This window comes from Juglans regia, chromosome 9, assembly GCF_001411555.2.
Source record: "Juglans regia cultivar Chandler chromosome 9, Walnut 2.0, whole genome shotgun sequence".
Classification (NCBI taxonomy): Eukaryota; Viridiplantae; Streptophyta; class Magnoliopsida; order Fagales; family Juglandaceae; genus Juglans; species Juglans regia.
Window position 1 is genome coordinate 1,186,758 of NC_049909.1, and position 22,631 is coordinate 1,209,388.

Here is a 22,631-nt window from a genome sequence, read left to right on the forward strand (position 1 = left end):
ATTTGGGTTATACTTACCTGCGGTATCATTCTGTGGTAACGCAGATTTTGATGCAGATGAGGAGGAGGAGAGCGAGCCTGAGGAGACTGCTCCGCCCGAGGAGTGATCTGGGATCACTGGCATTGTTGTTTTATTTTACTTATTTGTATTTTGGGATGACTGTATAACTGCTTTTAAACTTCTACTGATATTTAAATTGTATTTTAAATTCTGGTACTTAATAGACTTAATTATCCGCTGCGTTTTTATTGTACACTATTGCATGTACACACACTTGGCACTTTCGTTGGGATGCGTGACCGTGTTGTATCATCCTGGTGTCTCGATTCCCGTGTTTCCTTACATGGGGGTCGGGGGCGCCACATCCCTACGGCAGCGTGGCGGTCTTCGCGTTGTACTGCGATAAAGTGGTTGACCTGGTGCAGCAACACCATGGAGCGCGACACAGAGTTGTGTCTCAGGCTGGGCTCGTTCTTGGCAATGGCTGGGGTGGTTCGCGGCTGTTCCACGGTGGTCTCGTGGTTGACACTAGGAGATGCGGCTGCTAGGCTTCACGCGGCATGCAATGCTGTGGTTGCCATCTCTATGGAAGTGCCCGTGTTCCGCGGTGTAAGAAGGCAGAGGCTTCCTGTTAGAGGCTATTTCTATGGTGGAAATGAGTGTGAAGCAGGAGAGATAGGCCGTGACTTGGTGGGGAAAGAAAAGTGTAAGCGGCAACCCTAGTTTATAAAATTGATGAACTGCTAAACATGAGTATATATATGTATATCTATTACTCAACTGTTGCCATAAATGTTGCGGGGATAGCGACGTTCATGCCATGGAGAAATGGACGAGGAAAACGCACTAGATGAAGCCGTGCACGACGAGAAATCTGTGGGGTTGTGCGATGAACTGTGAAGTTGCTGTGTGAATAAATAGGTGTTTGAAACAACACAAAAACAAAATCATAAAACTGAGGAGAATATAGAGGCATACGGGCATTAGAGGGCAATCATGCAGTGCGGCGAAAAGAGAATCATAAACTCAGTTGGTTTTAACAGTTTAAAAGACATGGGTGTGGGCTTAGGTCTTGGGTTTATTTTTTTTTTCCCCTTACGCATAAGCCCAAAAATATATAAAAATCAGACTTGACTGGGTCCGGGTGTTACACTATTGGTTGAAGCCTTCCGACAGAAGTTTATTGCATCATGAGATTTCAGCGAAACTCTTATGAGCTGCTCATGGCCGAGTAGTTTAATACTTTGGCATTTTGGCATTAGAAAAATGGTACCCACCCCGGCCAGTATATAGTCCACAAGTCTTGATATTTTTTTTCTTTGCTTTCGTTCACACCAGTGGTCTCCATTCCACCATTTTCATTCAAGGTTTGGATATAAACATGTGAAAACAACAAAACTACTACTTCAGCAACAGTACCGTATCGCATTGTAACAATAATTTTAATTTGCAGAACTTATATGCTGTCCGTTGGGGGACATAAATTATGTTACATCCGAACCAAGTTCTGTTGACATTAATAATGACATATCCAAAGAGTAAAATGGTCGATACGATTAGAAAAATATCACGTTGGCATAAAGTTTCGATACGATCCACGAATTACGTACTAATGCCAATACCCAGAAATGGCTACAAATTAATAGAAGCTGGTCAGGTTGAATTGCAGTGGTTCATATATATATGTGCGTGTATATTCACCATCGTATTTATCATTTCTTGAAAGCAATTAGACAATCTTACTTTAATTTAATGTTGGTTTTAATTAACGGCCATGCATTAGGATTTGAGTAATGCTATATATACTTACAATTTTACCTACACTTTTACTTGTAATACTCATTTTGTTAGTTATATTTTGAAATTCAAATTTTGAATATTGAATTTTATGATTTTCAAAATATTAATAACTGATATTTGGAGAATTACTAAGTTTTTTGTAAATTTTTTTTTAAGTACCACTACAAAAATGTTGGGCTTTTGCGGCCAAAATTTTTTCCGGCGACAAAGAACGGCCGCGACTATTTGTTTGTATCAAATGAAGTGGCTTCCAGTCAGCGTGTTACTGAGTTGCGAGAAAAAATAAACTTTTTTGTGGCGAGTTTTAGTCGCCCCATTTGAGTTCGCAGCAAATGAACGTTTTTATTTGATCGGCGTTGATTTCCTGCTGTTAAAAATATTTTGCGTCAATAACGTGCTGCCGCAAAAAAAAAGAAAAGGCTGAAAATATTACTAACTATCAGCGACGGTTTTTCTTCTCGTTGTTAAAAATAATAAATACGGGGAAACTTTGACTACGCAAACTGTGGCTGCAAACTGAACCCTTTAGCAGTGACAAATACTAGTTTTGCAATAAATCATGTCTTCGTAAATGATATATTTCCCAACACACCAACGACCCCAAAATTGTAAGTCCCAGCGAAATTTTTTCCCCTAAATTCCGAACCTACCAGCTGGTCTGCAAACCATCTCTCTCGTCTCTGTTGAGGTGTTGTCGCCGCAAACTTGCCTAGACCATCTTCTCGCATCTCTATTGTGGTGTTGCCGCTGCAAACCTGCCCAGACCACTCTTCTCTCGTCTCTGTTGAGGTGTTGCCGCCGCAACGTGTTTTCTATTAGCCACTGCCCATTGCCCACTGCCCACTGCCCATTGCCCATTGCCCATTGCCCATTGCCCACTCTTCTCTCGTTTTCAGGTACTTAACAATTTGCTGCTTCTAATTTATTCATTTTAGCATAATGAATTCTTAGCCACTGCAAGAGAATAAAATCTTCATTTTATTTGTATTTCGATGGGTCTCATCTTTGTTGGGTTACTTGAATTCGAGTATACTGTCATATATGATTATCTCTGTCATGACTTGTTTGAATGTTCTGCGCAGAACATGCTTGCATATTGTTTATTGTATTGTATCCCAATAAATTATCATATCATTTTGTTTGTTTCAGCTGGATATTTTTTACTCAATAGCTCATCATGTATAAGCTTTGAATACTTGAATATTTTCATTTGTTCTTGGATTTCACGCATGCCAGTTGTTTGAGTAAATTCCCATAGAGTCTATCCTTTTGTCAAGTCTCTAACATATCTAGCATACGTTGTGCTATGGGTCTAAAACATTGGGTAGTGTAGGAAATTTAATATATTTGATAACTCCCAAGATTCTATTATTTGCTACTTCTTTTTGTCCAAGTAATCATTATGTTTTTAGTCAAATAGACAACCTATATTATGCTACTGCATGCATTTAGTACCTGCATGTGCCAATTGTATTTTATCACAAAAATTTGAACAATCCCCTGCATCTTAACAGTAATGATTTTTTTTCTTAAAACATCATAACTGACGTTATGCATAACTCTAGAGGCAAAAAATTGTTTGATCATGGTAGCAACAGATTTTTTGAAAGGCTATTTCATTTACTAAATTTACTTATTCATGACTACAAACTTTGGTGTTGGTACTGGTTTATGGTAGAAAACCCTTTAACTAATTCAGGACAGATTAAAACTTTGGACAGAAAAATCAGCAACTAATTCAGGATAGATTTAGGCCACAAAAGCACAAAGACTCCCACCACCAACCTTTAACTAATTCAGGACAGATTTAAAACCTTTAACTAATTCTATTTGACAGATTATGAAGTTAATTTAGGTTGATAGAGTTTTTTATATAGACATTGATGGAAATTATGTATTGCAAATAAAAAGTATTTTCAAAATAATTAATAATGCATTAAAAACTATATGCATGCATTGAAATAAAATAATTATTACCCATATTAATATAGATAGTAAAATAACTAATCTAATGTGAAGTCCAAGTTTGCATCCAATTAGGCATAAGGCTAAAATTGGCATATTAACCAAACTTTGTCTAAAACTTTGCCGGAGCCAATGAGAGTGATCTAATGTGAATCTCTTAAATCTGAACATTTACGCATGATGCCTAAATCTCAACAATTACATGCTAAATTCTGTACCCTTACTAAGTCACTATCTTTATATGTAATCTTTCACTGTTAAGATATGCAATTATGTACGTTTATGTAGTTTTGTCAAGAGTGTAGAACACCATTTCCTTATTATGATAACCATTAATTAAATCCTTTTTATTGAAGTGGCCTTACTTCACTATTGTGGTAAAAGTGAAGAAATATCCTCATATCAATCCTGGCAAATGGACAAGAATTGGATGCATGTGCCAAACAGGTTTACATCACGAGAATATGGTGCTGGGATTAATCAACTCCTCACAATGGCAAAAGCCCATGCACCTGGAAGCACTACCTTCAGGTGTCCATGCAAGAGATGTTGTAATAACATTTTCCTACCAATAAATGAAGTCGAAGATCATCTATTCACGATAGGTATTGACCCAAGTTATACACATTGGATTTTTCATGGGGAGGGTGAAAGTTGGAGTGCTAATTCGTCAGATGATGATGACGATACTAATAATCAAAGTCAGAATTATGTTGATGATATGGATGAGATGATAGAGGACATTCGGGCTGGAACATTCATGGACCATGACTTCCCGGAACATGGTACTACTTCCGAGCCCACCATGAGTGAGAGGCAATCGAAGAATTTCCGGCAATTGTTAGAGGATGTGAGACTCCCACTTTATCCTGGTTGTGCAAAGTTCTCTAAGCTTTCATTTATAGTTAAGCTACTTCATATAAAAACAATTGGTGGGTGGACTATCAAGTCATTTAACATGGTTTTAGACTTGTTAAAAGCAGCTTTTCCAGATATTCAGTTGCCTAACTCATACCATGAGGCCCGACGCTTAGAGCATGGGTTGGGTTTTAGTTATGTGAAAATAGACGCCTGCCCAAATGACTGAATGCTATTTTGGAATGACGATGCCAACAAAGAAGTTTGTTCTAAATGCAAGGAGTCGAGGTGGGTATCGAATAGAGGGAAAAAGGGGAAGATTCCCCAAAAGGTATTGCGATACTTTCCTCTGACACCTCGGTTACAAAGACTATTTATGTCAAAGAATATAGCAAAATCCATGAAATGGCATAGAGAACAAAGAGTTGATGACCATAGTACTTTAAGACATCCTACTGATTCTAAAGAGTGGAGACAATTTGATAAAGACCACAGTTGGTTTGCAGAAGATGCTCGCAATGTCAGATTGGGGCTAGCTAGTGATGGGTTCAACCCGTTCAATAATAACAGTAAACCTTATAGCATATGGCCTGTGATACTCGTACCATACAACTTGCCCCCTTGGTTATGCATGAAAGATCCGTATTTAATACTCTCATTGCTCATTCCTGGTCCCAAAGCACCAGGAAACGACATCGACGTTTATTTACAGCCTTTAGTGAATGAATTAAAAGATTTATGGGCGAACGGCATAGATACCTATGATGCATCAAAGTCTGAAAATTTTCAGTTACATGCTGCACTATTGTGGACTATTAATGATTTTCCTGCATATGCCAATCTTTCGGGATGGAGTACAAAAGGAAAGATGGCTTGCCCATTATGTAATGAAGATACAGATTCCATGTGGTTGAAACATGGGAGAAAACATTGTTATATGGATCATCGTCGCTTCTTGCCATCAACCCACACTTGGAGAAAGAAAAAAGCTGCATTCAATGGAAGTGAGGATCATCGCTTGCCACCTCTAGAGCTCATGGGACATGATCTACTTCATCAACTAGAGCATGTTCGTAATGTAGAATTTGGCAAAGGCTCTCGAAAGAGAAAACGCAGACTAGATGAATTGAACTGGACTAAAAAAAGTATATTCTTCAATTTACCTTATTGGTCAATGTTGTCGTTAAGACATAATCTTGATGTCATGCACATTGAAAAAAACATTTGCGACAATGTCCTAGGAACATTGATGGGTATTGAAGGAAAAACGAAAGACACTGCTAATGCACGTAGGGACTTGATGGAGCTTGGGTCAAGGAAGGAATTACATTTACAACCTTCAGCAAATGGGTACCAAATGATGCTTGGCTCCTACACCCTAGATTTAGCAGAGAGGAGACGTTTTTGTGAATGGCTTGCATCTGTTAAATTTCCAGATGGTTTTGCCTCGAACATCTCCAGATGTGTTTCAGTTGCTGATGGAAAGATATCAGGAATGAAAAGTCACGATTGCCACGTGTTCATGCAAAGATTACTTCCAGTTGCAATTAGTGGGTTTTTACCATCCGATATACGTCTTGCATTGACTGAGTTTAGTTCATTTTTCAAGGCTTTGTGCTCACGGACGTTGACATTAGAAATATTGAAGCGACTACAATCCGACATTGCAGTTATCCTCTGCAAGCTTGAGATGATTTTCCCACCTGCTTTCTTTGATATCATGGTACACCTCGCCATTCATTTACCTCGCGAGGCATACCTTGCAGGGCCAGTTCAATATAGGTGGATGTATCCTTTTGAGAGATATTTGGGAAAATTCAAGCGTTATGTCAGAAATAAGGCTCGTCCGGAAGGTTCAATTGCTCAAGCATATGTTCATGTTGAATGCTTGACTTTTTGCTCATTGTACATCCATGATGTTGAGACCATATATAACCGGGAGGAACGAAATAGAGATATAGATAAGGGTACAGAATCTGACAATTTGCCTATTTTCTCACAAAAGGTACGCCCTTTGGGTTCGCCTACCTCCAATCGAATGGATCAAACTCTCATTGCAAAGGCAAGGTGGTACGTGCTTAATAATTGTCCAGAGATTGGTCAGTACATAGAGTAAGTATTTGGTTGTTTCGATGTACTTCTACCTTATATATATATATATATATATATATATTTGAAGGTCTATATTCATGGCCCATGATAATTCTTAACTATGTATTTGCAGTGAGCACTATACGAAGATTAAAGAAATTTCCCTTGATAATGTAGAGCGTAGACATGAAATTGGCTTTCCAAGTTGGTTCCGTACACATGTAGGTTACCTCTAAAATCAACTCTCACATTACTAACTATCAATTTCTTTGACTGAGTATATCTAACATTTTGTACACCATTATCTATAGATTCAAGAACTACGTGAAGCTAATCCTGATGACGTCTCTGAATCCGTATATGCACTTGCTTGTGGACCAGATCCATGGGTTGCTTCATATTCTGCTTGCGTAATGAATGGTATCAGATTCCACACTGTGCTACGTGGACAATATCGCAAAACCCAGAATAGTTGAGTGGTTGTTAAAGGGGAACACCTATCAATGCCTGTTGATTTCTACGGTGTATTGATCGACATATTGCAATTACGTTACATGGGTTGGCGTCATGTATATTTATTTAGATGTGACTGGTTTGATATCAATGATAGGAGGAGAGGAATACGTGTTGGGGACCACCTAATTAGTGTCAACACTTCTCGCAAATGTTATAAGGATGAGCCATTCGCCCTCGCTTGTCAAGCCTCCCAAGTGTTTTACCTTAAAGACATTAGCTTGAGTGGTAATTGGTCTGTCGTGCAAAAGGTGAACAACAGAAACATGTATGATGTTCCAATTATACCATTGGTCAATGATGACGACGATGAGGAGGAAAATTCCAATTTTGCTGCTTTCCAAGAGAACGACCCCTCTTACGTAGAAGTTGTACCCGGAAATACTGAAAATGGCACGCGGAATCCCTTGCATAGATCTGACGTAGAACCAAGCCATGTTCCTAACTTGACACCATTGCAAGATGCGATAACCCTTCCCGATGATGAAGAGGATGAAAATGATGATGTGGAAACCAGTAGTAGTGAAGACCTTCTGTCGAACAGTGGGAGTTTGTCTGATGATGGTGTGCATTGATGCTAGAATTGTACTGTTTATTTGACAATTTAACACATTGAATTAACATGCTACTGTTTCGTTATAGATGAACCTATGTAATTTCTTAGTTAACCAAATAATTTTGCATCTCATTTTTGTGCAAATAGGCAGTAGCTGACACCAATAAATCTGGACTATGTCATTTGCAGAATCTGAAAATTAACCCACTGATGGCATAAGGCTAGCTGTGATGTTCGAAATATTGATCGAGCACAACTGGTATATCTATTCTCTCATTCATGATGTACAAGGTTTAATCTGCTGTGATTAATGCAAGTATAATATGATATATTTCTAGATGCTTACAATAAATACTGCAACAACAATACAAGATAGCAGTATTAGTGCATACTTGAGTTTTAGAGATCTGATGCTAAAATAGGATAAGAAAGCTACCCTTATAATTTATGCATACTTCTATAGTATTTATTACAAGTAAGCATTCTTATTGATCCAAGTTCTTATCCTACAATTCTCTAAGCAGGATGTGATAACAGTATGAATATTTGTTTTTTACTTAATTGTGTTTAGTAACACAATTTGGGTATATATGTGGCATCTCAATTAGAGTCACAAGTTCACTTCATTCCTTCTTTTATAAGTGAACATTTAATATGGTTGGTTTGTTAGAATTTTAGAAGGACAAGAGGATGTGCAAATATGGGTGCAGACCTCCAATTTATTGTTAATTTCAGTTTTTTGGGTGTTACTTATTATGTCACGTTTGTTTGATTGTGTTGGTTAGTGATGATTTTTAAGATTGATTTGTTGCATTAACTATATTGAAGGATTATTCTAACAATAATGACTAATGAGTATATAAAATATTATATATAGATCAGAATGAGAAAATCCGGAACAGAGATATTTTACCTGGTTTGAATATTATATAAATATATATATATATATATATTAATATTGGGTACTTACATTCTCTTTTTAATATATATATATATGTATATAATTTCAAAATATTAAGATGATAGAATACGACGGTATGAATACGATACCAAAGCAAGTTAATGGAAATATGCCTTTCTCAACAAAAAATAAACTCTATATAACTTTATTGCATTAAAATAAAATATACTATCTACTCCTTTTTTCTGTAATTTATCTCGAAGAAATTATTAATATTAATATTTATTGTATTCTTAAGTTGCTTAGGCAGCCATTGCCTGGGGTATTGCCATTGGATTAGGCAAAACTCTAGCCAAATATAGCTATATAAAATGCATCCCGAATTGAATTAGTTATTCTAATTTTCCAACAGCCAAATGTTTTAAAAATCTAATAGTAAAGTTTTACTTTTTATCTAACGGCCATAATCTTTTTATTTAATGATAATTTTCTATCTGACTTTTCCAACAATATATTGTATGATTGATGACACATTGCGATTCTATTAGTACGACCACGTAAGATGAACGAAAAGACATTTTTATCCAAAAGAAAACCGAAGGCTGGCAGGAGTGAATAGGAATCAACCAAAACCAATGGAGAACCAATCGGTATTGTGATGCCCGCAATCACCACATGGGATTCGATGGAGTTTGAAGTATCGGAATATTGAATACAAGATTACATACCTTTATTTATGACAGTTAAAGATACAATACAACTAACATGTATCTAACAGTATACAATATTCGCAACAGATAAATTTTTTTTTTAGCAATACTAAATGTACTAGAAGTACTATATCCCAAAACGTAAACATATTTTATAAATTCACATAATAAATTGATATTCAAAAGGGTTACAACACTTTTCCAATAAGATTGTAACAAAATAAATACTGGAGATAGCACTCCATAAATACAGACTTGAAAATAAAACTATTGCGCTAAATTGTTGAATCGCTCACATTGGTCGGCCATGATATCTAAGATTACGTCCAAAAAGTGGATAACCGAAGTTATTAGTTCCTCGTTGGGACGCCCCCAACCCCAGCTTAGGATGTAACTGAGACTTAGAACGTTGAGATATGCAACACATGATTACATATCCAGTTCAAAACAGTTAATATGTAATGTATCTTGGTATGCAACTAGCAGTATGCAATAATCGCAACGAAAAAATGGTGACTTAAAAACATTTCATGCCAAAATGAACTAAACATCCTAATAGATCAATTAATCATAAATAGATATTGTCTTACTTAAAAGGTCCACATAGTAAGGCATAAGTTTAGATATAAAGTGGGAGATAGAATCTCCTTATTACAGATACTACATCTGAGTTTCACAATAAAAGAATTTCTCTCAAATCCAGCATCTGCTCTAGATCGGGTTCATCCTCAACCATCTAAAGCCAAGGTTCATCCTATTCATCGTATGTTGGTCCTAACATAACTTCTACCATTCCAGGGGGAATGATAGTGGGACTACCACAGTAAGATTCCTTAAAATCTCAGCTAGTTAAATAACCAACTTGTACAGAGATAAGATATGCATTATTAATAATAAACATGATATGCATGCTAGATATGCAGAAAAATCCACATTTGTCTCTCATCCATATTCCTCAATATCTTTCAGGTAAAAAACTTTAATGCACATTTTTTTACAGAGAATATTCTTATCTCATCTTTTTCAAAAACATAACATTTCTTATTTATTTGAGCCATCATTAACATAATATAACATTAGGTATCGTCACAACTCCCCACATGCACTGTGAGTACCTGTCGGTGATCGTGGTACAACTCACATTGAAACTACGTTGTTTACAGACTTGTAACTCAATGCATTGCTATCATAACATATCATCATCATAACATATCATCATCATATCATATCATCATAACGTACGCATCCACCAACATTATGTGCCATATACGACTAGGGGTGTAAACTCAAACCGAAAAATCGGAAAATCGAACTGGACCGGACCGAACTGGACTGGTTTTACCGGTTTTGAACCGGTCCGGTCCGGAACCAGTTTTTAAAATGTAAAAACCGGCCGATTCCGGTTCGGTTCCGGTTCCGGGATTTTTTGGACCGGACCGGACCCGTTGATTAAAAAAAATAAAAAATAATATTTTTATATATAAATTTTATACAAAATATTTTATATATATTAAATATTAATATATATATATAAGTTTTATATATAATGTATAATTATAAATTTTTATGTGAAATTTTATATATAACATATATATTCATATATGAAATAATTTCTTATTATAATTTATAAATTATTACATAAAATGTTAATACTAAATCGCTAAAAGTTTATAACTAATACTAATATATAACTTATAACTATACCAATAGTCTAATATTAATATTATTATATAGTCTAATATATTAATAAAAGTATAAAACAGTTTTTTTTAAACCAAATTTTTTTTTTATAAACAAATTTTTAATGACAAATTGTGAAATTTACATTTAAAAAAAACCGAAAAACCGGACCGGACCGGAAATCAGTAAAACCAAAAGTATCGGTTTAAGAGGGTAACCGGTGCGTAATCGGTTTTGAAAAATACAAAACCAGTACATACCGGTTCGGTCCTAGATTTTATCCAAAATTGGACCAGACCGGACCGGTTACACCCCTCCCTATATACGACTTTGCTACGAAATTTGGGATTCCACTAGGATTATTCCTCATCCTAGTGTTTGGGGTCGTGACAAGATTTATTTTCATGCTATGCTTAAAAAATGTATTTCATGACATATGCATATATAGTAAGTTTCATGTGAAAATCACATTTTAATGTAAAATGTTAAAATGGTGAGAACTTCACATCTTGAAAACAAGTAGTTGAATGCTTAATGACGTATCATATGATATTTCATACGCAAAACGAAATTTAATATGAATGTGGCATTTATACAAGAATCATAAATAAATTATCTAAGAGTAAGTTAGAATTTAACTTACAAACTCCTCGAGTACTTAAGAATTTGGTGCTGCTGTAATAAAAGTTATTCTAAGTTAGAAATTGTAAAAGTAAGAAAGATGCTCATAATCAAAAGGGGTCAAGAAAATGATATTTACAAAACTGCCCTATATTTCCCGAAATGGCGACTTAGAACCTAAACTTTCACTATTTACATTTTGGCCCCAAATTTTACAAACCTTATATTTTCCATGTTCTAAATCTATATCTGACCTTAGAATTTGCAAGTATCAATCAACTACTATGCCAAATCCATCCAATCTGAGGCATGCATTTGTGGGCCTTTATGTGATTTTAAGTCTATAACCTCTTTGGATGCATGAGTAATCAAGTTTCACCAAGTAGAAAACCATAAATATAATCTTGGAGACATGTTTATAACTTAGGTTCAGGTCACACGAGCTTATCCCATCACTTATGCATTGGTTAACACCAAATCATCATAAAACCTCAAACCGGGTGCATGCATGATTCTAGCTTTCTATTTGTCAATGTGGGTTTTAAAGCCTAAATGAATCATGCTCTCTAACTCTCATCTTGATAACAAAGCATTTCTAGATGTTTAACACTCATCCTTTGGAAACTTAGCCAAGATTTCACAAGATAAACTTCAACCAAGTGAAAATCGAAACATGCTAGATGATCAACACAAGATATTGGTTTATAAGCCTATCATGACAAGTTGTTTTCCTCAAACTTAAACCTTCAATCAATCATACAAGACATTAGTAAAACAATATAAAATCATATCAAAACATGTCATGGCTAAAATTTTATCCCAAAATAATTTATTCAAGCAACACTCCAAATTTGATCCGAAATGCATGTTTTCATGTTAAACCTCATATAACTCAATCAAATCTTCATTCTCATGCCAAAATTCAAAGCCTAACATGACAATCTAGCACCCAACAAAAAGATAGGGTAAGATTACTCAGGAAACCCTGGCTTTTGATGCTTCAAGAACAACTCACTCTCACACCACTCAGTTTCACCCTTCTCTCACACTAGGAGTATATTGCTCTCAAGAACACTGAGGGAAAGCTTGAGGAAGTTGTGTGATGAATTGAGGGGTGAAGGGGGTTATTTATAGAACTCAATGGAGGGGTGAGGGGTGAGGGGTGAGGAAGGGCACAACTTGGCTGAAGGGTGAAGGTTGTGAGTGGTGGATGTGGGCAGTGGAAGTGTTGAGTGTATTTTCAGATGCATCATGGCTTTGGTCAGTTGAATAGTGGCCTACAAATACTTGATTACCTTATGGTCAACTACTAGAGGGTGACCATTGGTGTAGGGGCTAAATGGCTTCAGAATTTGAAACAAAATTTCATGGGAAATCAAGTGATGGCCGACCGTTTTGGGGCTTCAAGGCTATCCAGTTTTGATCCTTCTTTTGTCCCATCTTCTTGGTTAGTTTTATTGGCATAATTACCACCATTGAGTGGCCTTCCCAGAGGCGTAATGAAGTATGAGTGGTGGTCATGTGATTTGGTTTGAGCAGAAAATGGAGGAAGGTTTGGAGGTGCATGGGTTTCTGTTAAAATGATCTACTTCACCATCCCATTTGCCAATCGATTTTGATGCTCATGGAAGGGGGTTGGCCAAATATAAAATTGAGTGCTTTGAAGCACTTCCTTAGGGTGAAATGGCAGAGGTAGTGATGTAAGGGGGTGGCAAATTTAGGTGCAGAAAAGTTTTGAAAGAGCAAGGGTAAACGGTTTGGTCCATTCTTCATTTCCTTGGTGAATAGTTGTGATTTTGGTTTGGCTCATGGAACTATTTTTGGCCTCCTCTTAGGTATGATCTTAGGTGATATAATGAGGGTTGAATGGTCCGGAGAATCTCTTGAAAAACTTGTGGAATAAGTATGGTTTTGGTGGCTTGTTTAAAGGATTGCTCCGTTTTGCACCAAGGGTGCCGATTGGTGGGTTGTTTGGTATTTGACATGCCTTTTCTTCAAGGGACATGGGTTGAGTTAGTTCTAACCTTCAATGGTTGTCTAAGGGTGATGCAAAACAAGCGTAAAAGAGAAAAAACTTTAGATCAAAAAATCTGAAGAAAATTATGCAAGTCAAAATGCTTGGGCTACTATTCATGGGTCTGATGATGGTTTTAGAATAGTAACCATAACTCAAGTTGAAAGCCATACCATGCTTGAAAGGAAAGCCTACAGGTGTGTGGAATGGGTTTGGGAAGAAAGAAAACCAATTGTATGGTGTATATGGGTCCTATTTGGAAGAGTGATATAAAATACTAGGCTTGGGCTTCAAGTGTTGAGTTCACATTAGGCCAACTATTAATCCCTTTTGTATGGGCTTAGAAGTAGACTTATCCATGCGCCCCATGTCTAGATTCTCATTGGGCCTTTACATGGCCTCAATAGTTCACTCAGTTGGATCTTAGTCTTGGATTTCACCAAGTGGGCTTATAGCCTTGGATCTTACTAAGTTTAGCCCAATAGTCTTATATCTGCTAAGTTGAGCCTAAGGTCTTAGGTCTGGTTTGGATAGTGAAATGAGATGAGATGGTTTTCGATGAGTTGAATAAAATATTATTAGCTTGAGAGAGGGGCCCATCCTAGAAGGGCCCAGGCTCGAGGAGGGCCAAGCCAAGGAACTCCAGGCCTAACGGCAAAACCCTTCCATCAATTAAGAGAGTCCGGGCCGAAGAATCACGTGCCGAGCCCATGGCTATAAACTTATCCGAGATGATCTTTTAGTGCCGAGCTTGGATGTGCCAATGGGATCGTCTCGAGGCTCAACAGTCTACCGAGACCTACCGTAGGATGTCGAGCTCGACGCCCAGTTGCACGCAGACAGCTGAATAAGCTTGGTCACAAATCCGTCAGACACAAGGGATGCCGCACTTAAATGCAAGTGTCAGGAAACTCGACATGCAACAGCGCAGGTGTACCCCACATACGAAGGACAGCTCGCCCACGACCTGACATCCAACTCTAGCAGGAAGTGGCAGGACAGGCCTTGCTCGACTAACACCTAATACACCACGACCGCTCAACAGTGAGACAGGTTTAGTACGACTCACACACCATGATCTCCTCCAGCCGCCACAGCCTTGGGCTGACACACCATGGCAGCAGGAAATGAGTGACAACAGGCCCTGACACGCCACGATTTCCATCGATGGCAAGACCCATAACAGGTATAAATAATGAGCATCCCTTCTATGGGAGCTCTCTCTTAACTTTTGATTGTTCTAGTTATTCATCAGAGTATTTCGTAGAGAATCTTCCACTGACTTTGGCTTCGGAGTGACCCCGGACATCACTGGAGCCCTTTCTCCTTATTTTCAGGTGAAGTAAGCTTAGTTATTGCAGAAGTCCTCGGGCTACGAAACATCCAAACGTTGAATTGTTATTATTATTATTTTGGGATTTGAAGAGGTTGAATTGTTTATCATATTTTGTACGAGAATTTGGAAAAATTTTAATGATGAGATGAGATGAGATGAGAATGTTTCTATATCCAAACGTACCCTAAAGTGTCTATCATTAGCCCTTTTATCTTAGCAATGCTAGGGCCCTTATTAAAATACTATTGTGCCTTCTCTAAATCCAACTAGTATTTTAACCAAGTCACTTAGCCTATCAAGGTGGCAAGTCTCCCATATGCCATGTGTCATTCTTCCGTTGGCCTCTTCGCACCTATTTCTTAAAATAAAAAATTGCACTAGAAATTTCTAATAATTCTAACCAACCCAATAGTGTAAGCTTCTATGTCAACTTATAAAGTTTCATTTTCACAAGGATCAAGATTTCTACTTAGCTAGCTAGGGTCATGGTTATTAAGGTTAAGTCCTAAGGTGCTTTTAAGTGGGGTGTCTTACTCGTCGTCGCCATCATGCTATGGACTACTCAACTTCTTCCAGTCTACAATGTGGGGGTTTGGACTACTAAGTGAGATTTGTTTACAAATCTAAACAAGTTAAGCTACTAAGTTACCAATAGTGTACATATATGCATGCATGAAAATAAAATGGCATGGATGCATCATGACGTGGACATGAACAATTAGACCAAGATCTTGTCAATAACTTGGTCAAAATCATCAAAATATCACACATTGTTTAGTTTATAACCCAGAATGACCTCTTCATGCTTAAACAAACTTTTCACCCATCAATGACCATAAATATTAATAAAAAATAGACCAAAAGAAACTATACTCAAATAGGAAAAACTTATGTGAAGGGTACTTTGTGAGAAAACATTTACAACAGCTTCAAAAAAGTCAAGAAATGTAAGCCAGTAAAACTATTCGAGAGCTCCTCTGGTTTTCAACCAAAGAAGAAGCTTGAAAAGTGGCCAAATGCAAGGGAAATGGACAAGGAAAACACTTAAGCATCTGGAGGAGTGTTAGGAGGTGTGTGAAAGACACTTTAGGTGATAGAGTGTTAGCAAAAACCGTGGTTAATACCATATGCTACTGCACATGGTTTTCAAAAAGGAAACCTTCCGTGTGAACGGTGGTGAGGTGGCTTTTGGCCTTCCCATCAACCACTATTTGGGGCTAAGTTGAGCAGTGAAAGGACAACCTTGGCAGGTGAAACTTCCTTTACAAGCCTTGCCTCGGTGGCTGAATTTCATAGGCCTTAATCAGTATCAAATGGGCTTCCATTTAGGGTTTAAATGGGGTTTGGGTTGCTATCAAGCCATAATCCAGTTTTTCTTGGCTCAATAAAATTACCAAGGCTTAAAAGAATAAATAAGGATATAATAACATGAATTTAAGTGGTTAATTACATGTGGAAGAGATTTAATCAAGTAATTAAACACTAAGCTAAATTCGGGTTCAATTAGGGTTTGGAGGCAAACTTTGGGGTTTTGGGAAACCATTTGGAATTTCAGTTTTCTCCAAGTTTTTGGGATTTCAATTGAACTCCAAGTGTTTAGGGCTTCTCTAGGGTGGAAACCCCAATTGGTTTGGCACAAATTGGATGGTTGGATGGAATAGGGTTTTGTTTAAATGGCATGATCACAAAGCTTGATTTCCTTCACATTTCCATCTCATTGTTCCTTTTGGTGCCAAGTAGCCAATACTATTCACCAAATGTGGCTAAGATCTTGTCAAGTGTCCAACTAAAACTTCTCTAATCTAATTTGGACATTCCACACTATGATTTTGAAAACACTGATCTAGGTGCTAACACTGAGGCTACTATTCACTGTGAAAAAGTGAAAAATAAAATTTGCACTATAAAATTCTAAATAATCATACTAACCTAATAGTGCAAATTTTTTTTATCAAAATTCGACTTTGAAGCGCCTCAAAAAAAATCAAAACACGTTTTCGAACAAGTGTTATTCCATAAATCAAAAATTGTTTTATTGCATCATAAAATACTAAATAATCCTCTAAGCCTAATGGCACAGGCCGCTTCTCATACTAATATTTATAAGTACCTCAAATAAATAACATCACATTTTTGGCACCATAATGAGTGGTAAAAATGTTTATGCTGACAAACTAAAATCTATACAATTAATCGAATCGTGAAAACTTTTAGGATTTTCACGAGGTTCCTAAACTCTAAAGAAATTCTTCCGTTAAATTTCTAGCGAGTTGTTATAGAATGACTCCTAGCTTCAAGACTTATCAGAGAAGCTCACTACCCTCAGTGGTTATACAATGTGGTACTGGTGAAAAAATTGAATTACAAATTGAGAATGTGTGTTGACTTCACTGACCTAAACAAGACATGTCTAAAGGAAAACTTCCCTTTGCCTCGCAATTATTTGATATTGGACTCCATGAAAAAACATCACATGATGAGTTTCATGGATGTCTACTTATCATATAACCAAATCCAGATGAACCCAGATGATCAAGAGAAGACGTCATTAATAACGGATCGCGAATTATACTGTTATCATGTAATGCCCTTCGGGCTGAAGAGTGCCGGGGCTACATATCAAAAATTGGTGAACCACATGTTCAAGAAACATATATGTCGGAGCATGGAGGTTTATGTAGACAACCTACTCGTCAAAAGCAAAGAACCCAAGCAACACGTAGCCAACCAGCAAGATTACTTCTCTAAGTAGGTTGAGGCAGAAGCTTTGGCCACTATCACAACAAACAACATTACCAAGTTCCTGTGGAAAGCTATCATATTCCAATTTGGTATATCCCAAAACATAATTTCAGAAAAAGGGTGGCAATTCGATTCAGATCATTACTGCAAGTAGTGGAATCAATTTTAAGTATTCCCTTCCAAGTCATCTCCAAGCTAATGGGCAAGTCAAAGCAACCAACAAAACTTTGATTGAGATTTTAAAAAAGAAGTTGAGGGATAAGAAAGGAAATTGGGCTGAAGAACTAACAAGAGTCCTGTGGGCATACCGAACCACCGTTAAGACCCCGACGGGAGAAACCCCTTTCGCACTAACCTATGAAAGCGAGACAGTTGTGCTAGTAGAAGTTGGAATGCCAAGAGTTTAGCATTCCAATAAAGACTCCAATGATAAAAGACTAGAGAAACATGTAAAATTTCTAGTGGAAAGAATGGAAGAAGCTGAAGCGCAAATAGGGGCTAGTAAAATGAAAGCAGAGCATTACTTTAACAAGAGTGTCAAGCCTAGATCTTTAAAACTTGGCGACTTTGTCTTAAAAGAAGCATGGACGACGACACAGGGAGAATGAAAACTCGAACCTCGATGGGAAGGCCCATTCGTAGTTGTCATCAATCATCGGCAGGGATCATATCGCCTCAAAGACATAGAAGAAAAGGAACTGCCCCATCCATGGGACGCCGAGAACCAAAGGAAATATTTTGCATGTATCCATGTAAATTCAACACTATGAATAAAATTTTCTCCTTTCCAAATCATGTCCTTGTCACTCAAGGATTTTTTTCTCCTAATTCGAGCAAAAGTATGATGCTCTTGCATCCACACTCGGCGACTAAAGGGTGACGACACTCCCTCAAGTACATCGACCCTCACCCATTAAGTCAGATGCCCATGCATTCACACATGGCAACTAAAAGGTGATGACACTCCCTTGAGTGCATCAACCCTCGCTCCTTAAGCTAAGTGCCCCTGCACTTTCCCCTAGCAATTAAAGGGTGACAAACCTACGTTGACTATATCAACCCTCACCCCTTAACTCGAGTGCCCTTGTACTTGCCCCTAGCAATTAAAGGGTGATGGCAGCCTCTTGAGTGCATCAATCCTTGTCCTTTAAGCTGAGTGCCCATGCACTTGTCCTTGGAAATTAAAGGGTGATGACACTCCCTTGAGTGGATCAGTCCTTGCCCCTTAAGCCAAGTGCTCTTGTGCCAACCCCTGGTAGTTAAAGGGTGATGACACTATCTTGAGTGCATCAATCCTTGACCCTTAAGCCGATTGCCCTTGGACTTGCCCCTGGCAAACAAAGACACATTTAGTTGTGAATTCAAACAAATGTGGCAGATAAGGAATATATCTGCACGGACTAATCAATAGTTCAAGTCACACACTCCCATAATCCATTTTCTCTTCGGAGAATTCACTTCAACCATTAGTGTCAAAGAAATAATACAATTTTGTGGGGTTGAAGGGAAATATCCAAATACATGTTTTATTCTTTTCAATAATCCATATTTATAGCAATGAAATCCTATTGTTCCTACCCTGAGTGAAGTGATAAATGACTGATTACAAATATCTATGATCTATATTATATTCTTTATTCTCTATAAAGGACCAGAAATGCCTTGCTTACGTATCATTGGGAAGTGCATTAACATAAATACGGCAGTAAGCAGAGGTAATACAAAAGTGTGTAAACTATAAAAACGAGTCAGAGTGGATTGTCCTACACTAGCACTTCCACGTAATAACTCTACCAAAGGCGATCCTATTACAGGAATAGCTTCCGGTACACCTGTTACAATTTTTACTGCCCAATAACCAATTTGATCCCAAGGTAAGGAATAACCAGTCACACCAAAAGATGCGGTCAATACAGCCAAAACCACACCTGTAACCCAAGTCAATTCACGAGGTTTTTTAAAGCCACCGGTGAGATACACACGAAATACGTGCAGGATCATCATTAGGACCATCATACTTGCCGACCATCGATGAACTGATCGGATTAACCAACCAAAATTAGCTTCAGTCATTATATATTGAACAGAAGCAAAAGCTTCAGTAACGGTCGGGCGATAGTAAAAAGTCATAGCAAATCCCGTAGCTACTTGTACTAAAAAACAAGTAAGCGTAATTCCGCCTAAACAATAAAATATATTGACATGCGGAGGAACGTATTTACTAGTTATATCATCTGCAATCGCCTGAATCTCAAGACGTTCTTCGAACCAATCATAGACTTTATTGAGATAGGTAAACTCAAGGAACTCCCCCTCTGAGAACCGTATATGAGAATTTCATCTCGTACGGCTCAAACAGAAACACCCAAATACTGGCTATAACAGATATGTGGAATAAAAAGTTTGAAACTTCTTTAATCCTATGATTCAATCTTTCTCTAAAGATACGAAAGAATAACAATCTGAAAGCTCTTCTTTGTGGTTATAATGCCAAACTATCAAGTTGGCTCATTCGTCTTTATGTTGATGGTTACAGGCCTCTTGAATCTTCTATTTACCTATTTTTTTTTTTCTTTTCTTTTATTTGTGTGTAATGCAGCTTTACTTCTGTTTTCTTTATTATTGATAGGAATTCTCTTGTTAAGACCCTATAGAATCGATTAAAACCTCAGATTCATACTACAACCACGATGATTCAATAAAACCTTCAAAATAAGTCCCAAAATTCTCTGAGTAAGAATCGGTGGATCATCACTTATTCAATGAATATATATAATGAATTTATTCAATGAATATATATAATGAATAAAAATACAAAGAACGGTTTGTCATGACACTCCCTTGAGTGCATCAATCCTCAACCCTTAAGTCAAGTGCCCTTGCAGTCACCCTGAGTGACTAAAGGGTGATGACAATCTCTTAAGTGCTTCAATCCTCGACCCTTAAGCCAAGTGCCCTTGCACTCGCCCCTGACAATTAAAGGGTGATGACACTCCCTTGAGTGCATCTACCCTCGACCCTTAAGCCGAGTCCCCATGCACTCGCCCCTGACAATTAAAGGGTTATGACACTCTCTTGAGTGCATCTACCATCACCCCTTAAGCCGAGTTCCCTTGCATTCACCCCTCGTGACTAAAGGGTGATGGCACTCCTTGAGTGCATCAACCCTTGCTCCTTAAGCTAAGTACCCTTACACTCGCCCCTGGCAACTAATGGGTGATGACATTCCTTTGATTGCATCAACCCTCACGCCTTAAGCCGAGTGTCCCTGCACCCAAGCGACTAAAAGGGTGATGACACTCCCTTGAGAATATCAACCCTCACCCCTTAAGCTGAGTGCCATTGCACTCACCCCTGGCGACTAAAGGGTGATGACACTCCCTTGAGTGCATCAACCCTCATGCCTTAAGCGAAGTGCCCCTGCACTCACCCTTGGCGACTAAAAGGGTGTTGACACTCCCTTCAGTGGAACAGCCCTCACCACTTATGCCACCCTTGCGCCCACCACTTGCAATTAAAGGGTGATGATGACACTCCCTTGAGTGCATCAATCCTCAACCCTTAAGCTAAGTTCCCTTGCACTCACCCCTAGCGACTAAAGGGTGATGATAGTCTCTTGAGTGCATCAATCCTAGCCCCTTAACCCAATTGCCTTTGCACTCGCCCCTTGCAACTAAAGGGTGATGACACTCTCTTGAGTGCATCAACCCTTGCCCCTTGCACTCGCCCCTGAAAATTAAAGGGTGATGGCACTCCCTTGAGTGCATCAACCTCCACCCCTTAAGCCAAGTGTCGTCGCACTCGCCCCTGGTGACTAAAGGGAGGTGGCACTCCCTTGAGTGCATCAACCCTTGCTCCTTAAGCTGAGTGCCCTTAAACTCGCCCTTAGCGACTAAAGGATGATGACACTTCCTTGAATGCATCAACCCTCACGCCTTAAGCCGAGTTCCCCTGCACTCACCCTTGGCAACTAAAATGGTGATGATGCTCCCTTGAGTACATCAACCCTCACCCCTTAAGCTGAGTGCCCTTGCACTCACCCTTGGTGATTAAAGGGTGATGACACTCCCTTGAGTGCATCAACCACCGCCCCTTAAGCCGCGTGCCCCTACACTTGTCTCTGGCAACTAAAGGGTGATAACACTCTCTTAAGTGTACCAACCCTCAACCAATAAGCCAGTGCCCTTACACTTGCCCCTGCCGACTAAAAGGGTGATGACACTCCCTTCAGTGCATCAAACTTCCCCCCCCCCCCTTAGAGTGCCTTTGCATTCATCCCTGACGACTAAAGGGTGATGAGACTCCCTTAAGTGCACCAACCCTCGCCCCTTAAGCCGAGTGCTCTTGCACTCGCCAATGGCAACTAAAGGGTGAGGACACTCCCTTGAGTGCATTAACCCTTGCCCATTAACACAAGAAAGTCCCAAGCACTAATGGCCACAACAAGAACCCAAACATTGACAGAACCACACCATTTCTACAATGAGTATCCAACCGCAAACACATACGAGCATTAAAGTCTAAACCAACGTCCCAAAAGTTCAATCCAAAACAAAATGGTTCAAATTACAGTTGAAAAATAGCCATGTTACAGTTCAAGTAATGATCGAAATATAAGGAATATAAATTCAAGGGATATGAGCAAGAGGAGGAAAGATGTTGGGCATTACATCTTAGCCCACAAAGTCTATAAAATAGAAGGAGGCATGACTCGGTCGAATGGAATTCAGGTTTAGAGACCACAAATATGCATGAGGATTCTTCAGTAAGTTGCTCCTCAACCTCTGCATACTATATTTGTAGCTTAACTCCCAGACACAATCACGAACATCCCTAACCTTCGC

The 22,631-nt window shown here is 38.3% G+C and overlaps 1 protein-coding gene across 1 annotated transcript; it reads left to right on the forward strand.

The window, feature by feature from the left end:
- The first annotated feature begins 4,852 nt into the window (after positions 1 to 4,852).
- On the forward strand, positions 4,853 to 7,190 carry LOC109003034. Its single transcript, XM_035694130.1, has 3 exons — positions 4,853 to 6,735; positions 6,848 to 6,935; positions 7,026 to 7,190. The coding sequence occupies exons 1-3, from the start codon at positions 4,853 to 4,855 to the stop codon at positions 7,188 to 7,190; spliced, it is 2,136 nt and encodes a 711-aa protein (XP_035550023.1).
- The last annotated feature ends 15,441 nt before the right edge of the window (positions 7,191 to 22,631 follow it).